General features: G+C 46.0%; 2 protein-coding genes across 2 annotated transcripts in view; both read left to right on the top strand.

Moving 5' to 3' along the window:
* The window catches only part of LOC144481043 (uncharacterized), a 420,433-nt gene that overhangs the window by 336,609 nt on the left and 56,011 nt on the right, over window positions 1-27,813 (top strand). The window lies entirely within an intron of this gene.
* Window positions 22,113-27,813, top strand: part of LOC144480676 (uncharacterized) — a 41,197-nt gene continuing 35,496 nt past the window's right edge. Inside the window, exons 1-2 of the mRNA XM_078200272.1 lie at window positions 22,113-22,211; window positions 26,129-27,131. Coding sequence (XP_078056398.1) covers window positions 26,475-27,131 — 657 coding nt within the window. The 5' untranslated portion in view covers window positions 22,113-22,211; window positions 26,129-26,474. The remainder of the gene's footprint in view (window positions 22,212-26,128; window positions 27,132-27,813) is intronic.

The following is a 27,813-nucleotide window of genomic DNA, read 5'->3' as shown; positions in this document are numbered from 1 at the left end:
GAGTCGGGGAAGCGACAGTGGGCTTTGTGTCCACCTGGAGGTGTAGTTCACTCTGTTACCTGTCCCAATTTAAACAAAAGTTAGGAGGCGAGAGGCCAGAGTGTGAACCGCCACCCATTGAATCAACAGCACTCTGATGGAAGACTTTTATCCCAAAACACACACACACACACACCAACGCCCTCTTTCTCTCTCTCACACACACACATAGACAAAGACACACAGGCACACAGACACACACACACACACGCACGTACACACTTGCTCAATAATTGCCAGACTCCAGTCGAATTGTTATTGTGTGACACCAACTGTTTCTTTTTTTCAACAGAGGAGTTAAAGAGCAGCGAAAAGATGAAAAACACTGATGTTGCAGGCACCTGGCACCAGAAGCTCAGCAATGTGCATTGTAATAGCAGTTGAACTGGCTGACAAATTGTCCTCTCGATTCGTACTTTGTGAGAAATTTAAACAAAATGCCCTTCAGCAAATCAACCATCAGCATTTGCAAATTAAAGCCGAGTTTTGAACTCGGATTGCTGGATTCAGGGTCCAGAGTACTCACCATTACACCACGGACCGCAACACACGGCTACAGGCTGAAAATGGTCGTTCACTACCTGTGCCAATTTGAACAGCAGAGTGAAATATCAACCCCAATGCACAATCCCATCAAAAACCCACAGCAATTCATATTTACTTTACCCTTGCTGGTTCCTCCTGAAAAAAATGAGTAAGCTATCTTCAATATGCTATCTTCAACTGCATTAAATTTCACTGTAGCTCACCACGTTCGAGGAATGTTGGCATCGAAGTGTTATAAACCTGAGTGTGGTAAAAATTCTGAACAACATCAGCTTGTCACAGCTCTGCTTTGGTCATACTGGAAGCTAGTGTGAAAATATGAACAATTTCATATCTTAACAGACTGGAAGGAGTGGGTGACTGTGTTTAATTGGCACTATGCACATTCCTGTAATCCGTGACTGCGAGAATCAGGAAAATTACATCCTGCTGGTCTCGTGGCTAGTGTTCGGTGCTTTCGGGGTCACAGGCTGGCTTCGATGCACTAAGACTTAATGTTTTTGATAAACAAACTGTAATACTTCCTGGTCCAAAGCAGCTCTGCCAGAAACGTTGGAGTGAGGTTTGTAGTTTTGCTTCCGAGTTGGAAATGTCACATGGACAAAAGGTCAAAAAGAAACACAGATAGTGAAGGACAGAGATAGGATGGAAAGCGCTGACGATGGAGATGGTGGCACTAGGTAAAATCTGGTTGATAATGGGTCAGAATTAACCGTTTGCATTGGCACAAATTTCACTCATTTCTGGATAAAAATATCGGGCTAAATGATAAGAAAACTTCTCGCTGAATGAAGCACAAAACTATTTGACTTCGACTGATTGCAAGCAGTTTTCATTCAGAAAGAAGTAACTGTGGGATTAACAAAGCGGGATGGAGAAAGTCTCAGTTTGAGCGGTGAAATTGCCGGAGGAATGGAGAGCTGGAGTTCACCCATAAAAGCAGCAAAGTATAAAAATATTGGGAACCACCCAATGTTGCCCTTGTCCATCATTCCTTGTGTCAGTTAACCCATCCTGTTATGCTCTCTATCACAGACCTTCGCTTTTAATCTCTTTACTGAGTGATTCCCATTTTAAATGCCACAAAACCTCAACCGTTCAATCAATGTTTCGTGAAAAGCAAGAATAAATCTGAATCATTTGAAATTAACCCATTTCGAAATGTTTTTGCTCGGTCTTGACCCGGGGACCTGTACGCATGTGAGGCAAACATGGTAACGACTGCACTACAGAAACTTTGCGATGCATGATTTGAAGCAGATCCGGTTTACTTGTGGAGCAACTAAACTCGTTCCACAAGCCCGTCAGTTGCTCACTTTACATTCTCTCTGCTGGTTTCTCTAATCAAAATGAATGATGACACATTCTACTGCATTCAATTTTAATAATCACATGTTTGATCAAAGTTCGTAACGTTTAAAGTAATTTAAATAAAAATCTGACATTGGGAGAATTTGATCACAGTCCTCCACAAATGTCGCTATCCTAAATTTAATGCCTTAAACTTCCTATCAACGACACCAACAGAAGTCATTGCTGTCGGAACTAGTATTGGCAGTGAACAGAATCATTGGAGATGCATTAGATCACATGTCCCATTGAGTCTCCTCCGCCATTAAAATCAACCCCAGCTCAACAACCGCCTCATTTCAGGAATCAATTCAATTAAACTTGATTCCACCCAGACAGGGAGAGAATAGGAGGAACAAAAACAAAAGAGGGAAATGGATAGTTAGACTGAGAGAGGGAAGGACTGAGGCAGATCTATCGACAGAAAGAAAGAAAAAGCCAGAGTGGGTAGATACCGAATGGAACAGGTACACTTCACTATTGAAGTGGTGAGATTCTTTCCACTTAGAAAGGAAACCAGAACTAGAGGGCACAGCCTCAAAATAAAGGGGGTTCAGTTTCGGATAGAGTTGGGGAGGAACTTCTTCTCTCAGAGAGTGGTGAATCTCTGGAATTCTCTGCCCACTGAAGTGGCGGGGGTACCTCGTTGAATATTTTTACGTTACGGATAGATGGATTTCTGATCGGTAAGTGAATTAAGGGTTATGGGGATCAGGCGGGTAAGTGGAACTGATTCACTTCAGATCAGTCATGATCTTATTGAATGGCGGGGCAGGCTCGAGGCGCTAGATGGCCTACTCCTGCTCCTATTTCTTATGATCTGATGTATATGGCTCCCTCATGCCAAAAATAGACTATTTTTCCGAAACGATATAGATGAGAAGGTGGGCGGATGATAAGTAAGTTTAAGAGTGACAGAAAAAAATGCTGGTGTGGCTATTAGCGAACATTTTCTAGATTGCAGGAAGATAGAGATGACAGATTCTGTTGGGGATATATCAAATTGTAAAATGGATTGATGAGGTAAATGTAGAGCAATTGCTTTCTCTTCTGCGGCAATCCAGAAAAAGAGGTCACATATATAGGTTGAGAGGTTGTAGATTAAAATCTGAGCTCAGGAGGAACTACTTCTCGCAAACGGTGATGGATGTGTGGAACTCGTTGTCCCACAGCACGGTGGAGTCTGAATCGTTGAATGGTTTCGAGAGTGAGACAGATAAATTTCCAGTATCAAAAGAGAAAGAGGGATATTGGGAGCATTTGGGGTGATGCATTTGAGACCAAGAATCGATCAACAATGATCTGATTGCATGGGGGAGCATGATAGCAGGGCTGAATTTACCGACATTTGCGCATAATTCCTATGTTCCTATCTTTCTGTGAGTTGCTCAGATGCGGCCGATCAGGGGCATAGCCCTGTGAAGTGTTGAATGACACACTTAGGAAGGAGTAAAATGACAAGGGAGAATGCAATGGATGGAAGGACAAAATGAAGTTCAGAGGAGCAGAATTATCTTAGGATGTTTGTCCACTGATCCTTGAAAGCGGCAGAACAGAGTAATATGATAGTTAAGAAGGCATACAGAACTTCACTATCCCTCGTGGGCAGGGAGTTTATGTTGGAATTGTATGAAACTTTGGATAGGCAAAAGCTGGAAGTACTGGGTGCAGTTCTTGTCGCCCAATTATAGGAAGCATGTGATTTCATTGGCGAGGCTGAAGAGAATATTCGCAAGGATGGCGCCTGAGATGAATAGTTTTAGATATGGAGAGAGGCTGGATAGGATTAATATATTTAGAACAGAGGAGAAAGAAAGGGTACCTGATTGGATTGGATAAGGTTAAGAGGTTTATGGACAGGATGGGGAGGACATCGTTGAAGGATGAGTAGCAAAGGGGCATAATTTTCAGGTGAGGAGCAGGAGGTTTAGAGGGCTTTTAAGGAAACATTTTTCACAGAGAGAGTTAGAAGTCTGGAATGCACTGCCTGGGAGGATTGTAGAGGTGGGAATCCAACAAAGTTTTTTTTGACGAGCACATGAAATGCCACAGCATTCAAGACTATGGGCCAAATGCTGTAAAGGGGGATTAGTTTACATTTAGTGTATTTTTGTTGGTGCGGAATCGATGTGCCGAAGGGTCTCTTCTGCACTGCATGATATTATGACTCTACGTTCTGGAGCCTGCGGTCATAGTTATAGAAGGATCGACTAGTTTGAGGTTCCTTTGATTTTCATGTCATTTGTACAAGTTTCATGTCGATAGGCCTCCTTTTGTTTTTATACCGCTATTCAATTCCAGAACATTGATATCGATGGAATTGTTACTGTCCTAATTAGGATATAGGTTAGCAACAAAAATTGTTATTGTTGAATTGAAGGTCCATTTAAGCGGGAAGGTCAGCAGGTCACCTTTGTTAAAAGATATACATTTTAATTTAAAATCGCACATTTGTAATTGTGTTCAATCTATGATATTAACAACGAAGCTAAAAACAGACCATATCAAAGTGCTTGCTCATAGGCTACAATCCGCCATTCTAATTGTTTAATTAACGGTGTTTGTTCAGTGAGTGCAAGCAACATTATTGGTAATATGACCTAATTGCGTCTACGGGGGATAACATGAGGTATAATAGAATGTTCTTTGAAAGTCGAGCAGAGCACAAATCATTCTCAGAAAGACATCGCCGCCCCTCACAGAAGATGCATGCTCCACCTACTGGACTACCATATGCTATTTACTACACTACACTTGCTGTCATTGCAGTCCCAGGTAATGCTTCAAAATAAGTTATTCGTTGTCAAATTGAATGCGTCTCAAGGATACCATGAAACAAAAGGGTTGAAGTTATCCGACGTTTGAATACCAGGAGCAATATACTCATTTTCTTCCATGTCACCTCACGAAGGATAGACTTTTCATTCAAAAATGGTGCAATGTAGATTTGCTATAACGATACCAATTCTTCGAGAGTAAATTCTCAGGAACGGTTTCATAAATCTCATATGTTGTACATTCCGTATATAAGATTAAATAACTAGTTAGCCGCTTTGATTAAAATTAGTAAAGGGGTTCAAAGATATGTGGGCAACAAACAGATTTTTCTGGTCGGGATGCGCAAGGCAAGGGGCAGAAGTGGTGAAATAACTCAGGATATGGTTTTCTAAATCCGAGACGAACCAGATTTGACTTAATAAAGCAGTGATCAAAGTACTGGACATAGGAATATCTACCGGTGTAGAATTTGCTTTGACAAAGAAGTTTGACAAAGGGCCTTCTGAACTCGAAACTTCAGCTCTTTACTCTCCTACAGATGCTGCCAGACCTGCTGAAATTTTCCAGCATTTTCTCTTTCTGATTTCAGATTCCAGCAGCCGCAGTAATGTGCTCTTAATATCTATCGGTGTTTTTTGTAACAGAGTTCACAAAACATTTGATTAGATACTCCACAGGGCCACGTTACTTCACGGTGAAGATCCTGGAATAGACGTAAAAGCATGTAAATGTTTGGGACTAAATATCAATGTTAGAAGAGTTCTGGACTTACTGGATGTGGAGAGGCTGTTTCCACCAGTGAAAACATCGTACACTAAAGGGAACAGTATGAAAGTAATTCATGAAATCAGCAAAATTCATTTAAGGAAATGGGTTGTACGCTGCGAGTGGCTAGTGTTTGTGATACACTGCATGATATTGTGGTTGAGAGAGATCCTTTTGAACAATTCAGAAATTAACTGCATATTTATCTGGATGGATGAACGTGGAATGTTAGGAGGATAGGACGGTGGATGACCTTCGGTGAGACGTGCATTCAGAGAAACGATGCAATCACAATTGCTCAAATGGCATCGTGCTGAGCTGTAATAATTGTCCCATTCTGTGAAATTGGCTAAGCTACATAACAGAATACAAAGATAAGAGAAACCATTCGAACTCACAGGATACGACTGGTCATTTCTTGCTAGGATTCTGTTGGCACTTCAATGATTAATCCGAACTATAATTGGCTGAGAAGATGCGATGTAAAAGGTCACACATCAAAATGTCCCGATAAACTTAAGTTACATCCTAATCAGTCTAGATGGAAAAATAAAATTCGAAAGATTATTGAACAGTTAAATTAAGTGGGCTAAACTGTGAAAAATGCTCATCATGATAGACAGGTATGATATCATCCATGTTGTGCCGATATACGATATAATAAATGTTTCTCTATGTTTTAATTCCAATTATTGCTATATCATCTGTGCTTTCTGTTCAAGTTTCTAATCTTTCAGTGCATGGAATATTCGAATTGTCGCAGCATAGACGTTTGCTCGGCAACATCAGTTCAGTTTCTCCAGTTTCCCCCTTCGTTTCCCTGTCACCACACACGTTTCCTATTCAGATGATAAGTCAATGCCCTGTTGAATGTCGCTACGAATACTGTCACAACCTCATTCTCATGCAGCAAATTTGCATGCGCCAAAAGTTTGTCCTGACGTCACTATTTCTTCCCTTATATATAACATTAAATCAATCCCCTCTTCGGTTTAATCCTTCCTCTGAGGTTTTGATTTGATTTGATTTGATTTATTATTGTCCCCTGTATTAACATACAGTGAAAAGTATTGCTTCTTGCGTGCTATACAGACAAAACATATCGTTCATAGAGAAGGAAACGAGAGAGTACAAAATGTAGTGTTGGAGTCATGGCTATGGTGTAGACAAATATCAACTTAATGCAAGGTAAGTCCATTCAACAATCTGAGAGCAGCAGGGAAGAAGCTGTTTTTGAGTCGGTTGGTACGTGACCTCACACTTTTGTATCTATCTCCTGAAGGAAGAAGGTGGAAGAGAGAATGTCCGAGGTGCATGGGGTCCTTAATTATGCTGGTTGCCTTGCCGGGGCAGTGGGAAGTGTAGACAGAGTCAATGGATGGGAGGCTGGTTTGCGTGATGGATTGGGCAACATTTACAAACTTTTGCAGTTCCTTGCAATCTTGGGGAGAGCAGGAGCCATACCAAGCTGTGATACAACCAGAAATAATGCTTTCTATGGTGCATCTGTAAAAATTGGTGAGAGTCGTAGCTGACATGCCAAATTTCATTCGTCTTCTGAGAAAGTTGGTGGGCTTTCTCAACTACAGTTCCGTCCATTGGGGGGCGGGGGGGGGGGCGGTTACCAGGACAGATTGTTTGTGATCTGGAGACCTAAAAACTTGAAACTCCCGACCCTTTCTACTTCGGCCCCATTGATGTAGACAGGGGCATGTTCTCCTTTACGCTTCCTGATGTTGATGGCAATCTCCTTCGTTTTGTTGACAGTGAGGGAGAGATTATTTTTGCCGCACCAGTTCAGCAGATTCCTGTACTCGTCATTGTTTGAGATCCGACCCACTAGGTGGTGTCATCAGCAAAATTGAAAATCGACATGGAGCGGAATTTGGCCACACAGTCATAGGTGTATAAGGATTATAGTAGGGGGCTGAGAACACAGTCTTGTGGGGCACGGGGGTTGAGGATTATCGTGGAGGAGGTGTTGTTGCCTTAACTTACTGATTGAGGACTATGAGTGAGGAAGTTCAGGATCCAGTCGCAGAGGGAGGTGCCGAGGCACAGGCCACGGAGTTTGGAGATGAGTTTCGTGGGAATAATAGTGTTGAAGGCTGAGCTGTAGTCAATAAATAGGAATCTGACAAGGTGTCCTTATTATCTAGGTGTTCTAAGGTTGAGTGCAGGGCCAGGAAAACGGCGTCTGCTGTGGATCTGTTGCGGTGGTAGGCAAATTGTGGTAGATCCAGGTCGTGCGGGAGGCTGGAATTGATTCAGGCCATGACTAATCTTTCGAAGAACTTCATGATGATATTTGTCAGAGCCACTGGCTGATAGTCATTAAAGCACACTGCTTGGTTTTTCTTCGGTACCGGGATGATGGTCGTCTTATTGAAGTAGATAGGGATCTCAGATTGTTGTAAAGAGAGGTTGAAGATGTCTGTGAATACCCCCGCCAGCTGATCCTCGCAGGTTCTGAATGCTCGTCCGGGTACCCCATCTGAGCCAGTCGCTTTCAGTGGGTTGACCTTCAAGAAAGCTGCTCTGACATCTGCAATGGTGACCCCAGATGTAGGTTCATCCTGTGCTTCCAGGGTAGAGGCCATGTGCTGGCTGACCTCTTGCTCAAAACCGGCATAGAATGTATTGAGATCATCAGGGAGAGGTGCGTTGGAGCCGGCGATTGAACATGCCTTCATCTTATAGCCTGTTATGTCTTGCAGACAAGCGGGGCTCCGTGTGGCTATCCTAGGACTCTAGCTTGGTCCGGTACTGTCCTTTGGCATCTTTGATGTATCTCTTTAGATCGTATCTGGCTTTCTTGTATAGGTCACTGTCGCTTGACTTGAATGCCTCAGACCTGGACTTCAGCAAGCAGTGGATATCCCTGTTCATCCATTGTTTCCGGTTGGAAACACACGATTTGCTTCGTTGGCACATTGCCTTCTACACACTTATTAATGATGTCAGTTCCTGTCGTGGCGTACTCGTTCAGGCTGGTTACAGAGTTTTTAAATACTAACCTCAGACTAACATTGCACGACTTTCTTTGATGGATTCTCCCGCTTCAGTTCTTGCTAGTAAGCCGGAGCAAGAGTACTGTCCTGTGGTTTGATTGGCAAAAGTCTGGGCAACGATAGAGCATGTTTGATATTTGTGCAGCAGTGGTTTAGGATGTTTGGGCCTCTGTTGGAATAGGAAACGTGTTGGTGGTATCTTGGTAGTATGCTCTTGAGTTTGGCCTGATTGAAGTCCACAGCAACGATGAACAAAGCCTCGTCTCAAGGCTAATCGTCGTGATGTATATTTCGTCTGGCGTAATCTTCACGTGTGCATTGGGTGGAAGGTGAACTCCCATCAGGATAACGGCGGTGAACCCCCGCGGAAGGGAGTAGGGGTGGCATTTTAGCATGAGATATTCCAGGTCTGGGGAGCAGAAAGTTGCGGTGTCGCTACGTCTAGGCACCACAAGGTGTTGATAAAGAAGCAGGCCCACCACCCCTAGCCATGGCTAAGGCCGCTGTACGGTCCATTCGATGGATTGAGAAGCCCACTGGTTTTAGGGCACTGTCCGGTGAAGCAAGAGTCTCTGTGAAACAGAGTACACAGCAATCCCTCAGTTCCCTTTGGAAAGTGAGGCTCGTTCTAAGTTCGTCTAGCTTGTTTTCCAGAGACTGGAGATTTGTAAGGAATAAGCTGGGGATGGGGGCCTTGGTGCCGCGTTGTTTCACTCTCACTTACACGTTTTCCACGCTTCCTGGAGTGTCTGTTTTTTTCGAGCCTGGGAGACGGTGAGAATGGTTTGCGGTGTTAAGGGTATGGTTTTGTCCAATGAGGTTCTTCACTCTGGTCGGTGTGTGGATGGAGGATTTGTTGCCTTGCTTGCAGTTCCTGTGTCGTGAGCAGTTTTCTCCCGATCGTCTCTCAGAAGAACCCGAATGAATCTTTGACATTTGACAAAAATTTCGACACGTTTCTCCAATCAACCCTCGTAAGCGAATTACTCCATTCATGGAAACATCAATACCAATATTTTCCATACCCGTTGAAATGTCATCAGACTCCACTAATTGGTTGATTTCGGAAATAGAAACTTTATTAATTCATTACCGTGCACGGTAAAATGTAATGGTAATTGAGAAGTCAATGCTTGATAAACAGATAATCCATTTTGATGATTAAGAATATACTTCTTCCATCCGTGATGTCTGCCCCCATCTAACGTCCATCTTCATATTATTAAATCAGCTGTTTTTTCTTCAGACCCAGAAAATCGCTTCAGATGCAGAAAATAAGAGTCCATGCATTTCGGTCAATGTGATGATATTATTGTGGTTTTTGCATGTAAGTTAATTCTCCTTCTGTTTAATGCAGCTAATTTAGTGGCGATTGTGATCCTGTCAAGAGGAAAGTGTGGTCTTTCGAAATGTATCACTCGATACCTTATCTCCATGAATGTGACAGATCTACTGGTCATTATCACCGCTGTGATATTAAATCGCATCAGTGCCATTTATTTTCCAGGCAGCTTCTTGTCCATCACCCCGCTGTGTAGTGTGAGCACAGTCCTAACTTACGCAGCCAGAGTGAGTTCTGTCTGGTTAACAGTCACGTTTACCTTTGATCGCTTTGTGGCAATATGCTGCCAGAAGTTGAAAATAAAATACTGCACCGAGAAAACTGCGGCTGTTGTGATAGGAACAGTCTGTGCCCTGGGCTTTTTAACCAATATCCCCTGGTACTTTATTCACGAGCCTATTAACATGGTTGACAATGTGCCGTGGTATTGCAGACTGAAGGATATCCGGTATACTTCACTGCTATGGACAGCATATGACTGGTTTAATTGTATATTGACCCCGTGTGCTCCGTTCCTTCTAATTCTCCTGTTCAACGCTCTGACCGTCAGGCATATTCTAACAGCCAGTAGAGCCAGGAGGAGACTTCGTACAGACAATGGCGGAAAGAATCAGACTGACCCCGAGATGGAGAGCCGGAGAAAGTCCATCATTTTACTCTTCACAATCTCTGGCAGTTTCATCCTGTTGTGGATGACATTTGTTATACAGTTCTTGACTGTGCGAATCACAAACGATTATAACATTAAAAGCTTCAGTGATCCCAAATTTATTCTCCAGGAATCTGGAAACATGCTGCAGCTTCTTAGTTCCTGCACCAACACCTTTATTTACGCAGCCATTCAGAAGAAATTCAGAGAAGAGTTGAAAAATGCTCTCCAATGTCCACTGAACCGAATTAGTAAACTAACTATTCCGAGAAAATAATGCAGTCCAATAGTTATAATTCTTTACTAAAATTAGTCAATTGTTTCACCTCTTAACAGCACAGGCTTGAAAATAAAAATGGATACTCTCTAATTCATATCAATGTCTGAGAATTATTATCTCTAATGTAATCACAACCTACCAAAGTGTAGAAATAAGAAAGCAAATGCTTCTTCGTCTTTTCTTTTCATTCATCAGGTGATCGCAAGTTTCTTGATGTGGAGATGTTGTCGTTGGACTGGGGTGGGCACAGTAAGAACTCTCACAACACCAGCTTAAAGTCCAACAGATCTTTTGTTTGCACGAGCTTTCGGAGCTCTGATCCTTCAACAGGTGAGAGGCTGATGAAGGAGCAGTGTTCCGAAAGCTCGTGCTACCAATTAATCATGTTCTACGTGAAACTTGGTGTTGTGAGAATTCTTACTGTGCCCACACGTTTTTTTAAAACATGAATATAAGAACCCCAAGTCTCTAACAAGTGTCTTTCCTCTATTAATGAGGCTAGCCTGCCACGTTGAAGACTATTCGTCCTTTACTTTAGTTCCAACTATCCCAATTTTTTGATGGGTCTCTTCCTTGTACCCATGATACAAACATCCCAATATAATGACAGCTGTCCGAATGTGACCATGAATTAAGTAGTATCATTTGCTGGCAGGTCAGTTTCAATTTTACCGTCACTGTACAGGACTTTCAGCTTTGAGTTCTCCCGGTAATAACATTATAGCGTCAACTCCACTTCTGTTCTACTTCATCAATCAAGTGTCCTGCGACCATGCAAAGTTTGTGGTTATCTTTCTTTCCACGAGTGACCTCGTAACTCTTACTGAATGTCTATTGCTTGAGATTACTGTGATACTCGGTTGTCAATGTCAAGATTGGTCCCTGGGATGAGAGTTTTCTCCTGGGATTGGAGGCTGTGTAAATTGGGCTGAAATTCCCTGGAGTTAATAAAAATGAGAGGCGATCTCACTGAAACCAGCAGTATTCTCAGGTATTGTTTCCACTGGTCGGGAAATCTAAAACACTGGGGTCCAATCTCAGGACGAGGACCCCTCGGAGAACTGACACAACACCACATTCAGCCAATGTTCTTATTTGATTGGATTTCTTAACTTTAACAGCATATTTGAAATAAACATATTATTGCATGTAATATGTATGAATGAATATTCATTAGCTAAATAATGTTGTTAAGACCAGATATCAGTCGAGCCGGTAACACGTGAGAAACATTTTTATTGTTGCCCAAGGACCCAAGCGAAACTGTGCGACAGTCAACGCTAATTGTTTTTGAAAAGTGAAATCGCCTTGTGTGGATGCTTTTGAACGACCACTTTTTCGGTTAACAGCCAAACGCACTGACAAATTACGCCACAGAGAATAACATGACTCGAACCCACCCTATATATCCAACGCCTATTCTCTTCTCGTAAAACATAATCCAGAACTCCCGCATGACCACACAAAATCTAAATAAGCTCCTTTGCATATTGCACCACCACAGTTTTGCTGTGGTGTCGTGGTTATTCCCTTTCATAGAATCATAGAAATAGAATCATAGAAACCCTACAGTGCAGAAAGAGGCCATTCGGCCCATCGAGTCTGCACCGAACACAATCCCGCCCAGGCCCTATCCCCATATATTTACCCGCTAATCTACGCATCCCGGGACACTAAGGGGCAATTTAGCATGGCCAATTAACCTAACCCGCACATCTTTGGACTGTGGGAGGAAACCAGAGCACCCGGAGGAAACCCACGCAGACACAGGAAGAATGTGCAAACTCCACACAGACAGTGACCCGAGCCAGGAATCGAACCCAGGTCCCTGGAGCTGTGAAGCAGCAGTGCTAACCACTGTGCTACCGTGCCGCCCCTTCTCCTAATATGGAAAAAAAGACCATTTGATCGGGCAGATAGGGACAAACTGTTTCCACTGACTGAAGTCGAATACCGAAGACTGGGATTGAAGATCGTTAAAGAAAGACTGACTTCCATTTACATAGCGCTTTTCCCAATCATTATACGTCACAACGCGCTTTCCAGTCAACGAAAGGAACGAAACCGTGGGAAAAAAGTGGTAATAAATGAATGAATGGGTCATGCGGATTTGAAACGGGGATCTCTTGATCGTCAGTCAGATGTTCGACCACTGAGCTCTTAGTTAGGAGTCTATGGCCCCTCAGTTAGCAGTCTGCGCTTAGGTCCGTCATGTTCTTGGTCCATCGTGGAGGAAGCTCGAGGGGATAGTTTCTATCCCGTATTCTCTCACAATTACTGGTTTCTCTATGGAGTCGGAGAGTTCAGTGTTTCATTCACCGAGAAGTTTTCTTATCATTTGGCTGAGACTTGAATCCACATCTACGTGATATTTAAGGAAGAACAAGGTGATATTTAAGGAAGAACAAAGAAAATTAGAGGACAGGAACAGTCTCTTCGGCCTTCCAAGCCTACCAACAATGCTGCCAGTCTGAACTAAAGCCCCCTGCCCTTCTGGGGAACACATCCCTCTATTCCCATGCGATTCATGTGTTTGTCAAGGCATCCCTTAAAAGTCACTAACGTATCTGCTTCTGCTACCTCCCCCGGTGGCAAGTTCCAGACAACCACCACCCTCTCTATTTGTGAGTTTGCACCATTGCCACCCAGATTTTACCAAGCATTACCATTTTTACCATCAGCTTTTTGAAGTCTATAACTGTCCTTCTCTTTCCCCGCTTGTTCTTGACCTGTGTCCCATGTGGCATTTCCAACTCAGACACGAAACTACAAATCTCACATCACTGATTCGGGCAGAGCTGTTTTCACTCAGGAACCAAATCAGTTTTGATTAACAGGTTATCCCACACATTAAATCTTAGTATATCGAAGCCGATCTTTGACCCTGAAAGCACTGAACCCTAATCATTAGACCAGCAGAATCTCATCTTCCTGATTCTCCAAGACACTGATTACAGGAACGTGCACAGTGCCAATTATACACAATCACACACTCCTTCCAGTCTTGTGCACGTTGTTACACTTTGAACTTGCTCATCTTTTGACATTACGTCCAGTGTGACGAAAACAGAGAAGTGAAAATCTAATGTTGTTCAACAGATGCATCACAATAAGCTTTCCAACAGGTTGATGCTAACATTGCTCCTTGAATATGGTCAGCTCCAGTTACAGTTAATGCAGCAGAAGGCAACATACTTATTTTGAAAGGAGGAAGCAACAAGGACAATAGTAATATGAATTGCTGTGGGTAATTGAGAAATGGGGCTAACTTTTCTCCCTGCTGTTCAAACTAGCACAAAGATCTCTCCTGGTATCGATCGGATGTAATTCCAGCTCTTCTAAATTCCTGTGCTGCATGAGAGCAGTCAATTGTTAGCCCCTGACTGGGAATCGAACGCGGGCCTCGGGTCTGGCGATTATTGAGCCAATGTGTTTTTGTATGTATGGATGTATTTTGCGAGAAAGATCTTGCTGCCTTGTTCCTGACCTCCATCAGTTCCATGATGTAACGGTGAGATCACTGCACATTGATTGCAGGCAGTGTTGTTCTCGTCTTCGCACCTCTTGTTTAAATTGGAATAGACGAGTGATTGAAAGACAGCTGTAAGAGGACCCACTGCCATCTGTGGCTTCTCTACCTCTGAGCATTTTTAACGAATTAGCCATTGTCCTCTTGGGCTGATGCAGAGATGCCAGGAGAGTCATTAGCTGCATCGCCTGCAATGTGATTCACAGATTCACGGAATCACAGAATATTACAGTGTCGAAGTGGCCTTTCGGCTCATCGAGTCTGCAGCGACGCATGAAAGGCCCTGACCTGCCCACCTAATCCCATTTGCCAGCAATTGTCCCATAGACTTGGATGTTTTGGCTTGCCAAGAAAAAAAAATCCAGCTCTTTTTAAAGGATGTGAGGGATCCCACCTCTATCACCCTCCCAGGCAGTGCATTCCACACTGTTACCACACTCTGAATAAAAAAAATGTTTTTCCTCACATCCCTCCCCCCAAACCTCCCGCTCCTCACTTTTAGATTGTATCCCCTCGTTACTGACCCTATCTACTCCCTATCCATCCTGCCCATGCCCCTCATAATCTTGAACATCCCAATCAGGTCGCCCATATTCTCTGCTCCACTGAAAACAATCCAAACCGATCCGATCTTCTTTTGAACTTAAATGTTCCATCCCAGACAACATTCTGGTGAATCTACTGCACACCTTCCAGTGCGTTCACGTCCTTCGTATAATGTAGCGACCAGCACAGCAGATGGTACTCCAGATGTGGCCTCGCCAAAGCTCTATACAACTCCATCATGACCTCTCTGCTTTTGTAATCGAAACCCCGACTGATAAAGGCGAGTGTGTCTCCTACTTTTTCGCCACCTATTAACCAGCCTTTCTGCCTTCAGAGATCTATGGACAAACACGCCAATGTCCCTTTGTTCTTCCGAACTTCCTGGCGGCATTTCTTTCATAGCATACTTCCTTGTCAAATCACTCCTCCCAAAGTACATCACCTTAAACTTTTCAGTGTTAAATTCCATCTTCCACTTATCTGAGCATTTGACCACCTCGTCTATATCTTCCTGTAACTCAAGACACTCAAACACACTGTTAATCACTGGCCAAATCTTTCTGTAATCGGCAAACCGACTGATTCTACACGTACCGCTGTCCCCCCCACCCCCCCGACCACATCACATAGTCATCTATGTCATTTCGATAAATGACGAACAATAGAGGAATTTCCTGAAGTTTCCTGAGTGCTTATATTTCTACTTTCTGAGGATTAAAAAAAACCTTGAGCAAACAAATTTAGCAAAGAAAACCAAAGTTGAATGGGAATTTGAAGTCGGATCGTTGGATTCCGAGGTAAGACTGCTTACCAATTCACCGCAGAACCCAAAACGCAGGAGTCAGCTGGAAATGGGGAATCAAACAATTTGACCTCTTTCATTCAATGTTGCAGCAACAGCAAGTGCGGCAACATGTCGTTATGCGCCACCATTGACATGCGCAAAAAACTCTCAAGAAACTGCCCCCCAAATCCACAGCAAAACATTTCTTCCCAAGCCGTATCGGGAGATATCAGAAGAAATAGCCATGTCTCAAAGGGTCAAATGCCTTGCATTAGTGTCATACAGATGCGGCCCATCGGCCCTTCGCGTCTGCACCGGCCAAGCAACCAGCTCGCCAATATTTGTATCATCTGCAAACTTACTGATGGAGCCTCCTACAATAAAAATCTAAACCATTCATATAAATCACAGATGCAAGGGCCCCAGCAGTCATCCCTTTGTGACCCTCTGGACATTGGCTTCCAGTCTGAAAAACTGCCCTGGAATATCACCCTCTGTTCCCTGTCACTCAACCAATTTTGGATCAATCATACCAAAATTCCTGGGATCCATCAATGTTGTCACACTTGCTGTTTCTGCCACATTGAATGAAAGAGGTAAAATGCTTTGAGTGGTCGTTTGCTGTTGGGTTCTGTGATGTAACTGTGAGCATTCTGAACTTTGAATCTAGTGATCCGCGTTTAAGTCTCGGCGGAACCTTGTTTTTTTTTTGCCAATGTTGATGTCTGATTTGCTGATGAAGATTTCGTCTAATTTTCTCACACAGTACAAATAGATAGGACAATTTGTCAGCCAGTTCAATTGCCTTTACAATTTACATTGCTGAGCCTCTGGTGCCAGATACCTGCAATATCAATGATTCTCCAACTTTTCACGACACGTTAACCCCTCTGTTGAAAGAAAGAAGCAGTTGGTGTCAAACAACAACAACCACTCGACAGGAGCCTGCCTATAATTGAGCAAGTGTGCGCGTGTGTGTGTGTATGTGTTTGTGTGTGTGTGTGTGTGCATGTTTTTGGAGAAATGCCTCGTGGTTTAGGCACGGGCCATGTCGATTCCATTCTGTAACGGTTAGCACTCTGCACTTTGTATCCAGCAATCCGAGTTTGAATCTCGGTGGAACTAGGATTATTATCGTCCCAACTCTTGTTTAAATTGGGAAATGTGACTCAGTGAATGACACCAGTAGGGTCAACTCCCACCCTCTCTAGCTTTTCTGGCATTGTGGCACAATGGTTCGCATTGCTGCCTCACAGTGTCAGGCACCGCGGTTCAATTCTGGTTTCGGGTGAAACCACTATCCTCATCGTTCCATCGCTTATTGAGATTGGGACACCAGTAGGGGACCCCTGCTCTCTGTGGTTTCTCTGCCGTGGAGCTCTTTTATTCTTGAGCAATCATCCTCTAGAAACCGTACAGTGCAGAAAGAGGCCATTTGGCCCATCGAGTCTGCACCGACCACAATCCCACCCAGGCCCTACCCCCATAAATTTACCCACTAACCCCTCTAACCTACGCATCTCAGGACACTAAGGGGCAATTTTAGAATGGCAAATCAACCTAACCCGCACATCTTTGGTCTGTGGGAGGAAACCGGAGCACCCGGAAGAAATGACGCCAGGAGAGTCATTCGCTGCATCGTCTGCAATGTTATTGCAGTGGAATTTGCTGAAATTTCCTCACAGTTTAAAATTCCACTTCCTGAGAATTTTACATAAATGGCCTTCAGCAAATCAATCATCAGCTTTAACAAGGAAAATAAAATGTTTCACTGAGATCTGAACTTCGATCACAGGATTCGGATTCCCGAGTGCTCACCATCACACCACAGAACAACGAACACTGCAGCCAGCTGCAAATGGTCACTCAATGCATGTGACCTCTTTCATTCAATGTGGCAGCAACAACAAGTGAGTCAATTGATTTGTGTGACCATTTACAGGTGGTTGCTATGTTCCAGGTTCTCTGGTCGAATGATGAGCACTCTGAACCCAGCGAACCGAGTTTAAATTTAGGCAGATCCTTGCTTTTGCTGAGGATTGATTTGTTGAAAGACATTTTGTTTACATTGCTCACAGAGTACGAATCGGGCGGACAATCTTTCAGCCAGTTCAACTGCTATTACAATTCACATTGCTGAGCCTCTGGCGACAGATCCTTGCAACATCAATGCTTTTCTTCAGCATGTCGCTACTCTTTAACTCCCGTTTTGAAAGAAAGGAGAAGTTGTTGTCACAAAACAACAACTATTCGACTGGAGGCTGGCAATTATCGAGCAGTTGTGTACGTGTGTTTTGTTGTGGGGAAAGGTCTAATGTCTTAGGTTAGAGTGTTGTCAGTTCTATGGTGCAACGGTTCACACTGTATTCCCGCTGTCCCAACTCTTGTTTAAGTGGGACAGATGAGTGAGTGAATGACACCAGTTGGTGGACTCCCTTCCATCTCTGGGCTCTCTGCCTCTGAGCGCTTTGTATTATTGAGCAATTGTTCCTTGGGCTGATGCAATGACGCCAGGAGCATCATTTGCTGCATCGTCTGCAATGCGATTGTGGTGAAATTTGCTGAAATTTCCTCAGACTTTAATATTCCACTTTCTGAGAATTTTAAATTAAATGTCCTTCAGCAAACCAACCTTCGGGTTTAGCAAATAAAAGCAAGATTATGGAAAAGACTAATCATGAACAATCTTGTGCGGATAACAAAATAGTTCAATTACCAGTAATCACAGTCAACAAGGTGCCACCTCCACAGTGCTCCGGGTTCATGAGCCATGAATTTGTACACGGTCTGCAGCAACACGCGCCACTGTCTTCAACTTTTAGATTCTTGATACGCAAAGAAAATACATGTTCTCTTTTTTTGACCGATTCCACACTGCGCCGGCCAATCGATATGACCTCCCGGCCTTTTGAGCCAGGCGGTGTCCGAGACGCAGAGGTGCAGTAGAGTGGCTTGGAACTAGCATTAAAGACATTGGGCCCGATCTCACCATTTATAGACGAAGTGCCGGGTGCAAGCGTCAAATAAACCCGAGCCCGGAGACCGCGCTCCAGCGCGCCCATGCGCATTTTTCCGGCGCCGGTCCAGTGGGCGGGGATTAGCACCGCCGGAACGATAGGCGCTCCGAACTGCGCATGCGCAGTTCGGAAAAATCTGACAGAACGCGCCTGGGCGCGAAGAAAATGCAGAGATGGTGAGAGCCTCTCTGCCGTTCATCCTCTGGTGGGGCGGGGGGGGGGGTAGGAGGGGAGGCGGGGAGGGGGTGTGAAGTATCATCCAATGGGGAGGGCGGGAGGGGAGGGGGTGTGACATCATCCCCTGGGGTGGTGGGAGGGGAGGGGGTGTGACGTCTCATTCCCTGGGGTGCGGGGGGGGAGGGGAGGGGGTGTGTGACGTCTGATCCTCTGGTGGGGTGGGAGGGGAGGGAGTATGACTTATCATCCCCTGGGGATTGGGAGGGGAGGGGGTGTGACGTACGATCCCCTGGGGGGGGGGGGGAGGTGTGACGTACGATCCCCTGGGGGGGGGGGGGGGGGGAGGTGTGACGTATCATCCTCTGGTCGCGGGCGGGGTGGGGGGGGGGGTGTTCCGCTGCCTGTCTGCAGCCGATCCCTCCTGGCACTATCACTGGTGCACTACCAGCCACAGATTACTCTTCCCTGCAGGTGCGAGAGAGCGGGAGAAATGGCTGTGGCTGGTAGTCTACCAGTGATGGTGCCAGGAGGGATCGGCCGCCCCCCCCTCCCCCCGCCCCGACCAGAGGATGATACGTCACACCCCCACTCCACACCCCCTGGGGATGATACGTCACATCCCCTCCACCCCCACCACCCAGAGGATGAGACGTCACACCCCCTCCCCTCCCACCCCCCCAGAGGATGAGACGCCACATCCACTCCCCCCAACACCCAGATGATGAGACTTCACACCCCCTCCCCTCCCACCTCCCCCCCGAGAGGATGAGACGTCACACCCCCTCCCACCCACCACCCAGAGGATGAGACATCGCACCCCCTCCTACTTCCCCCCCCCACAAGAGGATGAGACGTCACACCTCCTCCCCCCCCAACCACCCAGGGGATGAGACGTCACACCCCCTCCACTCCCACCAGCCCCCCCCCCCCCCCCCGCCCAAGAGGGCGACGTGGGCCTCTCCTCATCCCACTCCCTCTCCTCATCCCACCCTCCCCACCAGGGTTCCAATTGGGCCCGCCCCCCCCTCCTCCGGCAGACGCCAGCGGACCTGTGTGAAGCCCGTTCACTACAGCCGTGGCTCGAAGTTAGTGTCCAGGAACGTGCTGCAGGCTGTCGAAGGACTGAAGGCGAGCGGGAAGGATGGTGGAGGGAGACCACGATCGAGGTAGGTTAGGGGTGTGCTCTGCCGGGGGACCTGCCTGCCAGAGGGGTCCGATGGGGGAGGGGGCGGGGCTGCCTCCCAGGGATCCGAACCCGGGGGGGGGGGGGGGGGGGCGTCTGCCGGGGTGGTTTGAGGGCGTGTCCGCGAAGTGTGGGCCTCTGTATTGCTTGTTTCTTCTGTTTCTCAACTTTTATTTTTGGCCACCTCATCTTTCTGCTTTTTAAAATCTTTCTCAATTTTTCTCTCAGTCTTTCTGTCTCTCCCTTCCTCTGTATCTTTCTCAGGCTCTGTGTGTTCCTATTTAATCGAGATGTTCAAAATCAGGGAGAGTTTCTGATTGATTATAGAAGGAAAAACAGGGAGAAAAGCAGAAAAACCCGGCAGGTCCGGCTGCATCTGTTCAGAGAGTTAACATTTTGAGTCCATATAATTCTTCAGGGCAAGAAAAACATGGGTTATCCATCTTAGATTAGGGAATGTGATGGGGAGATTTAATAGAGGTGTTTAAAATGACAAATGATTTATGATAGTGTCAATGGAGAGAAATTATCTCCCAGCAGGAGGAGGGTCTGTCGATGGAGAGAATCGATTTCCTCGGTGCAGGAGGGTCTGTAAGCAGAGGACACAGAGATTTAATATAATTGACAACAGAATTGGAGGGGGTGATAAGGAGAATTTTTTGCACAATAACTTGATATGATCTGGAATGCACAAACTGATAAGTGCTCGAAGCAGGTTTAATAGTAGCTTTCAAAGGGAATTGGATAAATACTTGCAGAAGGTAAATTGGCAGAGTTATGGTGAATGGGATTAATTGGACAGTTCACTCATCTTTGTGACATTCTGAATGTTTATCCCCTAAGGTTTTAATATTTGATCTTTTCAGTCACAATATGTCTCAAACAGATTAAAACATTGGGTTTGATGAGCTATCACACCTGTTTCCTGTGTGTCTCTGTAACTTAAGAACTGCAGATAACAATGAGAAGGAACTGATTATTTTTAGTTCCTCTAACAGATACACCTCAGATATCAGAAATCCCTGGAGTTCGCCATGTCCTCATTATTCTCGCCTCGACTATAACAGCTCTCAGTCAGGCCGCGTCAGTCACATGTATCTGTCGTGATGTTTCCACTTCTATTTTATCACTCACCTCCCAGTGACACACTGACATAGACACCTTAAAATATCATTGCTCCTTTACAGCTTGTCTTCCTATCATAATCAAATGTTTGTTGGGCCTCTTGTCTCCCTTAATGTCAGATTACCTGCAGTTAAAATGTCCTCAGAGACATTGGAACCGACCTTTGTGATTATTATTAGACGAGATTCCAATCAATCCCAGGAGTTGCAGTTGTAAAATACAGCAGAATTGGAATAACAGACAGGTTATTGTCTGATAATGACAGTGGCAGAGTAACACACACCGGAATCTAAATACATTATATCAATAGACCATGACTCACTCACACTATCAAATGAAACCTAAACTCTGGTTATGGTGCACTAGATACTGACTGTATTACCATTACATTGGATCTAATGCTGTGTTCACTAACATACTGCAACATGACTCTTATTATTTGAACAAACGTTGTATTTGTTACACTCAGAGTAAGTCAGTGCTTTGCTGTGTTGTCTCTGTGCTCCATCCCCACTCTGATTGTATTGGAGTCTGTGTGTGTCATTGTTACACTCAGAGTAAGTCAGTGCTTTGCTGTGTTGTCTCTGTGCTCCATCCCCACTCTGATTGTATTGGAGTCTGTGTGTGTCATTGTTACACTCAGAGTAAGTCAGTGCTTTGCTGTGTTGTCTCTGTGTTCCATCCCCACTCTGATTGTATTGGAGTCTGTGTGTGTCATTGTTACACTCAGAGTAAGTCAGTGCTTTGCTGTGTTGTCTCTGTGCTCCATCCCCACTCTGATTGGATTGGAGCCTGTGTGTATCATTGTTACACTCAGACTCTGTAACTGTTATTATTGGACAAGCAGCAAGTCACCGTCACAATGCCCGGCTGATTGACAGCTGCGCGGACCAATGGGAAGAGGGGGTAGTGCTGGAGGACCGATCGGGACCGGTCGGTCCTCCAAGCAATAGGAGCGAATGAGGGGCGGGGCCAGCTTTGACTGGAGCATGCGCAGTGTGAGTAATGGCGATGGGAAACGGCTTTTGTTTTGGGCTCGGAAATCTGTTAGCGGTGATTAGCGGTACGGAGAGAGCAATGGATCGCCCAGGTGGGTGGAAACGCTGCGTAAGCATGTTGTGTAAGCCGCAAACCGCGGAAGAGAACTTCCCGGACCCAGTTTGTACCGAGCAGGGCTGCAGCTCCTCATGTTCGTCCCGGGTTAACGTTCGCCATCTTTATTGGGGGCAATATGCAGCAGTGCGCACGTGCGGCCGCCATGTTTGTAGAGGGCAATGTTGTCAATCAGTGGGAGGAGCTTGTTCCCCAGTGTTCAGAATGGAGACAACTTGTCCATCAAACTGCATCAACCCTCTGAGTCCCAATGTCTTATTGATGAGACAGAGCAGTGACAGAGAAGGAAAAAGAAAGGGAAAGTAAAACAGTAAATGCTGGAAAATCTCAGCAGATCTGACAGCATCTGTGGAGAGAGAATAGAACCAACGTTTTGAGACTGGATGACCCAGAGTCAGAGCTTGTACACGTGTAAACAGAGCATGAAAACCTTGACACCTCCATGTACCCTTGTACACCTCAATCAATCTACTTTGCTCCAAGGAGAACAACCCCAAGTTATCCAGCCTAACATTGTAACTATAATTCCTCATCTCTGGAACCATTTTGATAAATCTCCTCTGCACCCTGTCAAGGAGCCTCACATCCTCCATAATGTGTGTGGTGATCACTGGTTTGCACAGACCCAGGTATTCTTACAATTACTTACAATTGCACAGTGACATCACCCCCACTCCCCGGGGATTTCCTCAACTGGGAGATTTTTCTCTGAAGCCAATGCTTCTGATATCTATCCAGATGCAGGCTCTCGCAGGAGATTTTAATATTAAAATCAGTTAAATTGTTTCAGAGGTGAGTGTTTGTGACCATTCACAGGGGCGGGTTCGCGTCATAAACCAGCTGGTCGCCTCCATGTTGTGGTATCGGCTGGTCCCTTTGACCCCTCCTCCTGGCTTTGTCGCCGATATCCAGAGAACCCTCCTGCGGTTCTTCTGGGGCAATCGACTACACTGAGTCCCTGCTGCGGTTCTGCATCTCCCGCTTGAGGAGGGCGGACAAGGTCTGGTGTGCCTCCGCACTCAGATAGCGACCTTCCGCCTCCAGGCCCTGCAGAGGTACCTTTACGTTGAGTCCCCTCCACAATGGTGTGCCATGGCGACGTATTTCTTCCGCCAGTGGCACGGCCTCAATTATGACGTGCAGCTCCTGCATATCGAATTGGGGCGTGCTTCGACCGCCCTGCAGGAGTTGCCCGTCTTTTACCAGGACCTCCTCACTGTCTGGAACACGGTCGCCTCGTGACGCAGCTCCCCCCCGTCAGGAGTAGCGGCTCTCGTGCGAGAGCCGCTGCTCAGGAATCCGCTCCTCCAGCCGTATGACTTCAGGTGGCTGGCGGAGAGGAGGGCTGTGGACGCCAGGGTGACCAGGATCGGGGACGTGCTCGATGGCGGAGGGGCAGGCTGGATGAGTCCCCGCGTGCTGGCTGAGCGCGCGGGGACGACCGTCCGGCGCGCGACCAAAGCCATCCTAGACCTTAGGACGGTCGTGCTCGGCCCCGAAACTGCACGCAAACTCGATGCGACGCAGGCGTGCGGTGGGATCCCGCCCGAGCGTTCCCCTGTTTGGGCGGAATTCCACATTGGCCCAAAGCCTCAGCCCCCCTCCTCGGGTGAGGTGCCCCACAGCCTGAGCCGCCTCGCGGAAATGTCCTCCGTGCCTTTTTCTACCACGCGGAGGCGTTTCCTGTGCGGGCTGCTGCTGCACACCTTCCACTACCGCCTCCTCGCCTGTCGCCTGGATACACCTTGGCGGGCCTTGTTGCCGCCGGGCGGCGGAGGTCCCCGCTGGAGGTCCCTCTACGGAGGGATCTCCCCCAATTACGTCGGGGACCTGGGGTGGAGGGTGATGCATGCAGCAGTTCCGCACAACCGTAGGATTCACTGGTTCACGGGCTCCGAAGACTGCCCTTTCTGTGGCCTTGTGGAGTCCGTGGACCATGTCTATATTTTGTGTCTTAGGCTGCACTCCCTTTATGTTTTCTTAAAGAACCTTTTATTGATGTTTTGTTTGCACTTCAGTCCCACGCTCCTGATATACGGACACCCGGTGTGGAGAGGGTCGGGTCGGGATGGCGACCTCCTCGTGAACCTGCTCCTGGGCCTGGCGAAACGCGCCATTTACCGGTCCAGGCAGCGGGCGATCGAGGGGGCCGTCCATCCTGACTGTCTGCCCCTCTACCGCGGCTACGTTCGCGGCCAGGTGTCCCTGGAGAGGGAGCATGCGGTGTCCACGGGCGAGGTTGACGCTTTCCGCGCCCGCTGGGCACCGCAGGGGTTGGGATGCATTATCGACCCTGACAATCACATTATGATTTGATGTTTTTAAGTTTCCTTTGTACTTTGATTTTTGTTCGGGCTGTTCTCCCCCTCCTTTTGGGGAGCTGCCCCTTTTACTTTGTCCTGATTTAACTTGAGTTTGTTTGTTTGGTTTGCCCTTAAAAGAGGCCAACATCTGTGAGTAAAACACTTTCTTTTATCCCCCTTTCCATTTCTTTTCTCATTCTGGGATTCAATTTATAACTTCCAGTTCACCACTCGCTGCCTAAATAAAAGTTCTCCTCACATTCTTCATGAATCTGTAACCAGGTCATGCAGTGTATTACACACATCATCAGGCTGCTCATTTATGTCCAAATGTAAAACTTTCACGTGGCTGTGAGATGGAAGATTTTCAGCTCTCTGTGTCCAGGAAAGGATGATGTGGAGATGCCGGCGTTGGACTGGGGTGAACACAGTAAGAAGTCTCACAACACCAGGTTAAAGTCCAACAAGTTTATTTGGTAGCAAACACCACTAGCTTTCGAAGCGCTGCTCCTTCGTCAGGTGAGTGGAAGTTGTGTTCACAAACAGGGCATATATAGACACAAACTCAATTTACAAAATAAATATTTACATGAACCCCCACGACTTGCCTGGGCTTGCAAAATCTCACTAACTGTCCTGGCTGGAGACAATACACATCTCTTTAACCTGTGCTTCACCCTCTCTCCACTCACATTGTCTGTTCCTTTAAGACTTGATTACCTGTAAAGACTCGCATTCCAACCATTATCTTGTAAATTGAGTTTGTGTCTATATATGCCCTGTTTGTGAACACAACTCCCACTCACCTGATGAAGGGGCAGCGCTCCGAAAGCTCGTGGCGTTTGCTACCAAATAAACCTGTTGGATTTTAACCTGGTGTTGTGAGACTTCTTACTGTCCAGGAAAAGAAGCAGTGAGCATGGATCTGTCAATCATGTCAATTATATATTTTCAGTCATTCATCTCGTGCTTATTCGAGTCACTGGTCTTTGGATTTGTCTTCCACAGGGATCAGTGGAAACTGAGGGTTATTGAATATATTCGAGGATGAGTAAGACAGGTTTTACATTGATAAAGGAGTCAAGCATTACGGAGAACAGTGGGAAAATGGAGTGAAAGTTAAGATGAGAAGGGATTTCCTCACTCAAGGATGTGGTGAAATGTTTGAATTCTGCATCCCAGAGGACTGTGGAGCCTCAGCCATCAAGTATTTTCAAGAGAGAGATTGATAACTTTTGAGGCATTGAGCAACCTGGGGGATAGTGCGAGAAATAGTGCTGAGGTAGATCAGCTAATTCTCAATCGATGGGCTGAATGGCCAACTGCAGCTCCTGTTTCTTATGATTTGTGTGTGGTGGACAGGAAGCAGTGAGCATGGATCTGTCAATCAGCCTCAATCAGCACCTTCAGGAGAATTGGGAGGGTGAATATTAGATACAGCAGAGTGAGAATGGAGGGAGAGTGTGTGGAACGGAGATTTACAGCTTTTGGGGAATGAGAGAGGAAAGAATGTTCCATAGAAACTAGGATTGTCTGTTCTGAATTTATATCCTGTCCTGACACTGATGACTTTTGTAAACTCGTTTTACAGGATATTGAAAGAGGAATCACAGACCGAAATCTCAAACGTCACGTCTAGATCTGACAGAGTCATATTCCTTGGGAGCTGAATATCATCGGCCTTTGAATCCAGAAGGAGAAATGTTTGGCCAGTCTGTCAATTTGAAAAAATTTCAAACATCAGTGTGAAAAACACCAACACACTGCCACACTCGAGTGAGAGTGTTCCAATGCACTGACTAAAGAGCTTTAACCAGTTACACAGTCTGAATAAATATCACACCATTCACAGCAGGGAGCGACCGTAGTCGTGTTCTGTGTGTGGACAAGGCTTCAACTGATTGTCCACCCAAGAGAGAGGCAAGGACACCTGCACCATGGAGAAACCATGGAAATGTGCGGATTGTGGGAAGAGATACAAAGTCCCATCTCTGCTGGAAGCTCATCGGCGCAGCCACACTGGGGAGAGGCCATTCACCTGCTCTCAGTGTGGGAAGGGATTCACTCTATTATCTATCCTGCAGAAACACCAGCGAGTTCACACTGGAGAGAGGCCATTCACCTGCTCTCAGTGTGGGGAGGGATTCACTCAGCTATCCAGCCTGCGGACACACGAGCGAGTTCACACTGGGGAGAGGCTGTTCACTTGCTCTCAGTGTGGGAAGGGATTCTCTCGGTTATTCTGCCTGCGGACACACCAGCGAGTTCACACTGGGGAGAGGCCGTTCACTTGCTCTCAGTGTGGGAAGGGATTCAGTCGGTTATCCCACCTGCAGACACACCAGCGAGTTCACACTGGGGAGAGGCCGTTCACCTGCTCTCAGTGTGGGAAGCGGTTCAGTGATTCATCCAGCCAGCAGAGACACCAACGAGTTCACACTGGGGAGAAACCGTTCACTTGCTCTGTGTGTGGAAAGGGATTCTCTCGGTTATCCAGCCTGCAGACACACCAGGGAATTCACACTGGGGAGAGGCCGTTCAGCTGCTCTGTGTGTGAGAAGAGATTCAGTCTTTCATCCCAGCTGTTGAGACACCAGCGAATTCACGAGTGATTCCAGGTGTTGGATTCTGCTGTTATTGTTTCTGCTCTCAATTACATCCAGGACTGCATTTTGTTCATTCTCACAGTTGGTCAATGGGGAGGGTCGGAGGGTTTCTTTCTGCTGGACTGGCCGGTCTCATGACTTTGCCCCCAGTGGGCTGATGCTCTTTGAGTCTTGTTGCGAATACCTGGTTTCAAATTTCACAAGGATCACAGAGTGACAGGGTGTGAGGAAGTTCAGAGATATTTAGTCAGCATTTCTGTTTGAAACCCCCCACATGCCCATCCAATTTCCTTTGTAATTGTTTATTGTCTCCACTTCCTCCACTCTCGTAGGCAGCGAGTTCCAGGTCATTACCATTCGCTGCATCAAAATATTCTTCCTCACATCCCCCCCTGCATCTCTGACCCAAAACCATAAATCTGTGTCCCCCTCATCCCTGTTCCATCAGCTAATGGGAACAGCTTTTCTTTGTCCACCTTATCTAACCCTGTCAGAATCTTGTCCACCTCTATCAAATCTCCCCTCAACCTCCTTTCCTCCATGGGGAACAACCCCAGCCTGACATTGACAATAAAGAACAAACTAACAGAATATGTTAATACCTGAAATCAAATGGGAATGTTTAATTTCTGTTTTAAAGATATTGTGAATATATTGTCCTGGACAATAA

This window comes from Mustelus asterias, chromosome 30 (genome assembly GCF_964213995.1).
Source record: "Mustelus asterias chromosome 30, sMusAst1.hap1.1, whole genome shotgun sequence".
Taxonomy (NCBI): Eukaryota; Metazoa; Chordata; class Chondrichthyes; order Carcharhiniformes; family Triakidae; genus Mustelus; species Mustelus asterias.
This window is presented reverse-complemented; position numbering and strand designations above follow the sequence as displayed.